At 36.9% G+C, this 8,665-nt stretch overlaps 1 protein-coding gene across 1 annotated transcript in view; it reads right to left on the bottom strand.

The window, feature by feature from the left end:
* Window positions 1-1,466: 1,466 nt before the first annotated feature.
* Window positions 1,467-8,665, bottom strand: part of vstm2la (V-set and transmembrane domain containing 2 like a) — a 42,212-nt gene continuing 35,013 nt past the window's right edge. The window contains exon 4 of the mRNA XM_084016051.1: window positions 1,467-4,069. Coding sequence (XP_083872177.1) covers window positions 3,605-4,069 — 465 coding nt within the window. The 3' untranslated portion in view covers window positions 1,467-3,604. The remainder of the gene's footprint in view (window positions 4,070-8,665) is intronic.

Raw genomic sequence — 8,665 nt, 5'->3', positions numbered from 1 at the left:
GATGGGCTACAGCAGCAGAAGCCCACCGGGTGCCACTCCTGTCAGCTAAGAACAGGAAACTGAGGCTACAATTCACACAGGCTCACCAAAGTTGGACAATAGAAGATTGGAAAAACGTTGCCTGGTCTGATGAGTCTCGATTTCTGCTGCGACATTCGGATGGTAGGATCAGAATTTGGCGTCAACAACATGAAAGCATGGATCCATCCTGCCTTGTATCAACGGTTAAGGCTGCTGGTGGTGTAATGGTGTGGGGGATATTTTCTTGGCACACTTTGGGCCCATTAGTACCAATTGAGCATCGTGTCAACGCCACAGCCTACCTGAGTATTGTTGCTGACCATGTCCATCCCTTTATGACCACAGTGTACCCATCTTCTGATGGCTACTTCCAGCAGGATAACGCGCCATGTCATAAAGCGCCAATCATCTCAGACTGGTTTCTTGAACATGACAATGAATTCACTGTACTCAAATGACCTCCACAGTCACCAGATCTCAATCCAATAGAGCACCTTTGGGATGTGGTGGAATGGGAGATTCGATCATGGACGTGCAGCCGACAAATCTGGAGGAATGTTTCCAGTACCTTGTTGAATCTATGCCACGAAGGATTAAGGCAGTTCTGAAGGCAAAAGTGGGTCCAACCCGGTGCTAGCAAGGTGTACCTAATAAAGTGGCCGGTGAGTGTATACTCAGCAGCAAACTTAAATCAGGTCTGAAAAAAGTCCTGAAAATCTTTCAGATTCATCCTTTAAAAATACTAAGGTGCTGTATCTGTACAAAGGACGGAGGAACTCTGCCCCATGAGGGGATGTCCTCACGAACCTGCCACCTACATCCCATATGCTGTCAGCTGGAAAGGAAAAGGCTGCACCAGGTTGTGTAACTATGGGGGTATTGAACGCCTCATGGCAGGGATAGTGGCCTATCTATCATTGTACCTGTTAACACTCGGAGCCCTACAGGGTGCTTGGGATGTTTAAATGAAAGAAACAGGAAGCCCCCTCCGTTATCACATCACCTCACTGATGGGAGAACCCCGAGCCTCACCACTGCATCGCTCCATAATGAATGTACGAGCCTTCCAGTGTGAAACAAGATCGCCACGTGTTTTGTATTTAGCTGGCCTTGCTTAATGCTAGGAGCGTGGCGCAGTGCCTCTTTATCTCATACTGTGCTGTTGCTATTTATCCTGCTGCCAGCGCTGACAATAGCACCATTAGTCATCAGCAGCAAGGGGAGTGGAGCTTTGGCAGCACCTATTATACACAGGCGACTGCCTTACACCGTTTCTCCTTAATGCACATGGACAGACGCACAGAGCAGGGGCCGAAAGCTCAACCACAGCTGACGTAGAACCAACAAACACCCACAATGACCCTTTAGATATAAAAATGTAGTGGCTGACCAAGAGCGTCTTGTTGTGACTTTCACATCTCTAAATCAATGAGATAATGGCCAGGTGTTTCATATACAATTTATTTCATTTGTTAAAGCCATACACTTAGTGTGAGACCAAACATTCTAGAAGAAATGTACATTTTACCTCCTTTTTTTTATAACAGTGATCTTTTCTTTACAAAACATCAAATAAGAGTTACTCTTTGGAAAAAAAAACAATCCCACTGATCGCTGTCCAGTAAAGCATCCTGCCAGTCTACAGGGCCTGCCAACAGTAACAGGAGCGCTGTGGTTCCTCTGATGGATAATACAGTGGAGAAGTAAAGCCCCGCATGGCCTTGAGACACCGGCTATATTTTGAGGCAGCAGCGACAGCCAATTTCAGCGTTTCACTAACAGCATTTCCCTCTTATTTCTCGCCCTCGCTGCCCAAGGCTTCATCCAGAATGTTACCCACATTCACTCTTTCCCATTTGATCCCTTCAGAGCAAAGTATTGTCCTGCACTCCACACATCTAAGCGGAGAGGTGATCAAGTTACAAAATTGGCAGAAGCAAAATGGTCTCTGAAATATTTTTGGAGCGGGTCCCAAACTGCACGAAATATAATCCCACATTCAAGGTCATTAAAACACGGTAACACTCATGTTTGCAGCCCTGCACAAACAGTACAGTAGTTTAAGAAACACTGCTTAAGTACTAAGATACATAAGGGAAACCCCTTTCTGAGCAGCTATGAAGAGAACATGTCATTCATCTGTCTGTACAGCACTTCTGGAGATCTATTTGACAGGACTTAAAAAGATTCAGAACAGAATGGACATTTTTTTTAAATGAACCAAACACATAAATGACTAAAAATGTCCTTAACTAACACACTGTCTTTGTGTATGGTTGGTTGAAAAAGTTTTTAAGAAAGTTACTGAACATGCACTCACTTTATTTCATATTATACAGTCATATATACAGAGTGGATTAGAGGCTTGTAGTGGAGAGGATTGAGGCTTTTTAAATGATTGAGCACTGGGCCGAAGCATTGCAATAAGGGAACTAAGATGGGATAGAAATACAGCACGACTCTTTCCAAAAAAGTGTTTTGCACCAAGATCACATTTCTTCCATTGATTTCTTGTCAGAGTGGATTCAGAGGCACACCATGTCAGATTCTTTATTTAGTGGCACAGATTTTGAGCTTTTCACGGCTTTCCAAACAGGTGGGAACAACATCATTGATTTCTTTCATCCTGAACAGCACAAGGAGTGAGCAAAAATCATATTTTCTGTTGCGCTGCAAATTCATCAGCTTAGAAGTGCTGTGGGGGAAATATAGCCTGTGATGTGATTTGTTTGATCTGCACACAAGTGTGTGTGTGTGGGGGGAGGGGGGGATCCCACAATTTACTCCAACTCAAATGAATTGAGGCCGTATCCGTCCTTGATGAGTACTGCTGCTCTGGATGGGACCTTGGCAAGTTTCTGCTGAAGAAAGCATGTTTCCCCCCCCGGGAGTAAACACAATAAATTGCTGAATTTCGGATGCTAACAGATTTTGCAGCATTTTTGTGTCTTTTATTAGAACGCACAAAAAGATGCAACAAAGCTAGTGCTTTATATAAAAAGCTAAGGAATCAGACTCGACCAGATTCCAGGGAAGAATTACTGACCATTTAGTTTCACTCCGGGCACTCTCAGAATAAAAGGAACTTTCTTATACTGGGTGTAGATGGAACAAAAGGTATAATATACTTTTGTTCTGAGGGTGTATCAAATAAGAGAGTAAGGCAGTGGAAGAAGTATGAGCCTGAAAGCAGGGTTGGTCATTTACAGTATCTAAAGTACAAGAGTGGAGCAGAGCATGAGTTAATAGTAAGACAGAAGTCTTTTTTTGTTGGTGCTGAGGCCAGAAACAGTGGAGCTGCTTAGATCTACACATCAGCCCCCCCCTCTCTGAAAGTCGTGAAGCCAGGCCTTACAGACGGTGAGCAGCCAAACCCAGACCGGTGCACAGCAAGAAAAAGCTACATTCCCCTACACAGGTTACAGCACTGTGCTCTGAACAAGCCATCCTGTACATTTCTCGGGATTTGGGGATTTTATGCACACACTTGCGCTGTGTGGGAAGAATAGCTTTTTATGCTGTGACACACATCATGTTATGCAATCCTTGTGTAATCTATCACTCAGGTGTAAGAAGCCCACATCTACAGCGTGCAGCTCGGCTCGTTGGTGCAGTCATTGTGGCTGTGGTTACTGTCCACGTCCCTCTTCCTCAGCTCTCTGCCCGCCTTGTGCTGCTGCTGACCGCTGCCACTGTGGCTGTGGCCGTGGTGAGCCGCCGTCGAAGGCCGCTTGCCGTGACTCTGGGGCTCCCCGTGATTCTGGTGATGGCCATGGGCGTGCTCTTTGGTGCCACCGTGAGACTCTGCATCGTCGACAAATGCCCCTCCTCCCTTGGTATCGTCCAGGGCCTCGAAGTTGCCGTTGTGGTCGCTGTTGATGATGTCGCTCTCCGGCTGCACCTGCAGGTAGGCTCTGACGCGGTGGTGGCGGGCGCCTGCGTCATCGCTGAAGTCGATGACACGGCACTCGTAGGTACCCTCATCGGACGGCTTGACCCGGGACAGGCGGAGCTTATGGGAAATGTTGCTTCCTACAACCTTCACAACCTGTAAAAAGGGGACAAAATAAAATGAGAAAAGCGAGAAATTATGATGAGACTGAAAAATAGATCCTGAATGAAAATGTAGCACAAGTTAAGCAATTAAACTGATCGGTAACAAAGCAACATCTATCTAAAATTTGCTAATATTAGCCAAGTCGATCGGTGGCGGCAACACCCCTGAGTGTATTGAATTGAGCCACCATATACAGTATTTTATCATAAGATATATTTGGAAGAGGAAGAATGGGCTATGTCTTCTTTTAAAAGTCAATATAGTCTCGCTAAGCTAAAACCTTGAAAGTTTATGATATCCAAAAGATAGAAATGGGCCCAGTAGAAGGCAGACAGGTAATGTCAAAGTTGGTGCAAAAAAAGCAGTGGAGCGAAATCCTTAATTACAAGAAGATATCTCCCTGAAATGGTTCAGATGTAAAGTCATAGCATAGTATGTCGAAAAAAGTCATAATAAAGTCATAGTATTTTATGTAAAAAAAAAAAGTCATAGTATAGTATGTCGAAAAATGTTTAAAAGTTTTAGTATAGTATGCCGAAAAAAAGTAATAATAAAGTAATAGTATAGTAAGTCAAAGAGTTATCCAAAAGTAATAGTATATATGTCAAACAAAAATGAATAAGTCATAGTATATAATACGTTGGAAAAAGTCATAATAAAGACATATGTCGAAAAAAGTCAAAGTATAGTATGTCAAAAAATGCCAGTCATAGTATAGTATGTAGTAAGTAAAAAAATAAAAGTCAGTGTAGTATGTCGAAAAAAGTCATAGTATAGCTTGTCGGAAAACAATTAAAGTCATAGTATAATACATTTTAAAAAAGTAAAGCCATAGTATTGTACATAAAATAAAAAGTCATAGTATACTTAATCAAAGAGTAATAAAAAAGTAATAGTAAAGTATGTGTTACGACCCCAAGGTCGTATGGACGGTTCTGTATTGGTGTACTGATTTAACCTCCTGTGTTTGTGTTGTGGATGTTTCTTCTCTCTGGCTGATCGTATCTGTGTGATGCAGGTGAGCTTGGTTGATTGCATGATTGACTGTGTAAGCGTGACGGTTCTCCAGAGAGGTGACTGGTTCCAGCCTCCAAGCTGGTGGTTCAAAAGGCTGGCTCCTCCCAGTTCCTGCGGGCTCTCCTTTCTTCACTCCTGACAAGACCTCCAGCATAACTTGTCTTCTGTTGAATGTCCTATCTCAGTATTAAAATAACAGTCCAGGTTCGATAGGGGTGGATCGCATTTATGTTGAACTATTTTTCTCCTGTGTTTTGATTAGGAGTTAGGTTAATGATTTGACTTGTGTTTCCATTTGTTTGAGTAGGTAAGTTTCGGTGGTTGCATTTAATTTCCTTTTGTTTTTTTTGCTGTTCAATCACCCTGAAGTTAAACCTCTAAATAATAAATCCTTAAAAGAGCTGCTAACATTTTGTTGCTGGTGGTTTTTGGGAGCTGGGAAGAGGGAAGTCTCAACTTTCATGTTGCATAGTATATTATATTGAAAAATGTCATAGAATAGTATATTGAAAAAAGTCATAATAAAGTCATAGTATAGTATGTCAAATACATTATAATAAAGTAATAGTTAAAAATATATAATAATAATAATAATAATAATAATGATAATAATAATAATATAACATGTAAAAAAATGTAAAGTCATAGTGTAGTATGTCGAAAAAATGTAAAAGTCAAAGTATAGTATGTCGAGAAAGTCGTAAAAAAGTCATAATATAGTATGTCGAAAAGACTCACAATAAAGTCATAGTATAGTAAGTCGAAACGAATTCATAGTATACTATGTAAAAAAATCAAAGTCATAGTAAACTATGTCAAAAAGACTCATCATAAAGTCATAGCATAATATGTCGATACAAATGTCAAAGTCATAGTATAGTATGTGAAAACATTCATAACAAAGTCAAAGTGTGTGGAAAAAAAATCATAATAAAGGCATAGTTTAGTATGTTAAAAAAGACATAGTATAGTAGGTGAAAAAGAAACAAAAAATAGTATGTCAAAAAAAAATTTAAAAGTTATAGGATAAAATGTCGAAAAAAGTAATAAGAAAGTCATGGTATAATAAGTCGAAAAAAATTTACAATCATAGTATAGTATGTTGAAAAAAGTCATAATAAATTCATAGTATAGCATGTCAAAAAAAGTCATAGTATAGTTTGTCGAAAATAAATTAAAGTCATTGTAAAGTATGCGGAAAAAAGTCATAATAAAATAATAGTTTAGTAAGTCATCGTATAGTATGGCGAAAAAATCCTAAATCATAGTATAGAATGTTGAAAAAGTCATAATAAAGGCATAGTATAGTACGTTGAAAAAATTCATTGGATGGTTAGTCAAAAAAGTATTAAAAAAGTAATAGTATATTATGTTGAAAAAAATGTAGAAGTCATAATATATGGCGAAAAATGTTTTAAGTCATAGATATGTTGAAAGAAGTTAGAATAAAGTCATAAAATAGTATGTCTAAAATAATTTAAAGGTCATAGTATAGTATGTCGAAAAAAGTCATAATAAAGGCATAGTATAGTACGTTGAAAAAAAATTTAAATTCATAATATTTGTTGTAAATGTTTTAAGTCTTATTGTAGTATGTCGAACAAAGTTAGAATAAAGTCATAGTATAGTATGTCGAAAAATGTAATAAAAAAAGTCATAATATAGTGTGTCTACTATAATTTCAAAGTCATAGTATAGTATGTGTGTAAAAGTCATAATAAAGGCATGGTATAGTACGTTGAAAAAACGCAAAAAGTCATAGTATAGTAAGTCGAAAAAGTAATAAAAAGTAATAGTATAGTTTGTTGAAAAAAGTCATTAAAGGTCATATTGATAACATTTTTATTTAAACGAATAATTTCGTCGTAATAGTAAGTGTAATACAAAAGTAATAGTATAGAATGTCGAACAAAAATGTAAGTCAATGTATAGTATGTTGATAACGTCATAGTATAGTTTGTTGAAAAAAGTAATTAAAGGTCATATTGATAACATTTTTATTTAAACGAATAATTTAGTAGTAATAGTAAGTGTAATACAAAAGTAATAGTATAGAATGTCGAACAAAAATGTAAGTCAATGTGTAGTATGTTGTAAGTCATAAAAAGTCATAGTATAGTATGTCAAAAAAAATTAGTAAGTCATAGTATATAATATGTCGAAAAAAGTCATTAAAGGTCATATTGATAACAGTTTTATTAACAAATAATTAAAAAATATACATTCACAGAGCTTTTAGAAAGGTGCAGAATCAAAGTATCACTTCTCATGAAAAAACATTTTTGATTGTGAATTAATCATTTAAAAAAATGTTGACGGATCCAAAATTATTGTTCGTTTACCTCTGTGTAGATTAGGCCTGTTCGATTAATCGATTTTAAATCATAATTGAGATTATGTAGTTAGGACGATGTTAAAAATGTGAAAATCATAAAATCGATTTTTTAGTTAAGTTAAAGTTCTGCAATTTATTCATTCATTTTTGTTTAATGGACACACCTGAAGATACATGTGAAAGTTAGGTTGTTCTCTTAATCCCAAAGGGATTGTATTTTTTTTTACAAGAGGTCTACAAGAAGATAACATGGAGCAAAGCCAGATGGCAAAAGTTCATTAATTGTTCTTTATATTAATCCCTTGAGGGATTTTTTGTTTAATAAGAGCAAGGTTTGCACTCAAATCCCAATGGGGAAATTATTTGCAAAATGTTCAATAAAAAACAGCATATTTGAAATAATTTATTTGCCTTTTGTCATTTCACAAAATAATCATAATCGTAATCGAAAATCGGATTTTGGCCCAGGCACTTCGAGGAACAGCTGTGTTGTGACGTGATTGCAATGGAAGGGGGAGTGTGAGTTCGACATCTATGGGCTGGATGTTATCAATGTTGTCAACCTTTAAAGTCACAGTATAGTATTTTGAAATAGTCATATTAAAGTCATAGTATAGTATGTGGAAAAAAATTAAAAGTCACAGTAGAGTAAGTCAAAGAGTAATAAAAAAGTAATAGTATGATATGTAGAAAAAAAGTCAAAATAATCATAGTATACTATGTCAAAAAAAAAGTCAAAATGAAGTAATAGTATAGTATGTCTAAATTTTTTTAAAAGTAAGTCAGTAGTAAGCCAAAGAGTACTAAAAAAAGTCATAGTATAGTATCGTAAAAAAAACCGTCAAATTCAAAGTATGTCAAAGAAAGTCCTAATGAAGTCATAGTATAGAACGTCAAAATAAATAAAAAGCCATAACACAATGTTGAAAAACTTAAAAAATGTAAAAGTCATAGTATAGTATGTTGAAAAAAGTCATAAAGAAGTCATGGTATGGTATGTCGGAAAAAATTCATAATAAAGTCATGGTATAGTATGTCAAAGAAAATTAAAAAGTATTCAGATAGTTTGCTGAACAAGTGTGTTAATTAGAAGTGCTGGCAGTTTACAATCTTTACTGTCAGCCACTTTATATGACAGTTTTATTGATCTTCTCACACAACTGTCAGCACAGAAGCGATTAACTTTATTTCATAAAATGTTGAACTTGTACGTATAAAGGTTTATGGGTGCCGAT

The sequence above is a fragment of the Eutrigla gurnardus genome, assembly GCF_963514095.1.
Source record: "Eutrigla gurnardus genome assembly, chromosome: 8".
Lineage (NCBI taxonomy): Eukaryota > Metazoa > Chordata > Actinopteri > Perciformes > Triglidae > Eutrigla > Eutrigla gurnardus.
Note: the sequence above shows the minus strand (reverse complement) of the source record. Positions and strands in the feature narration are given on the sequence as shown.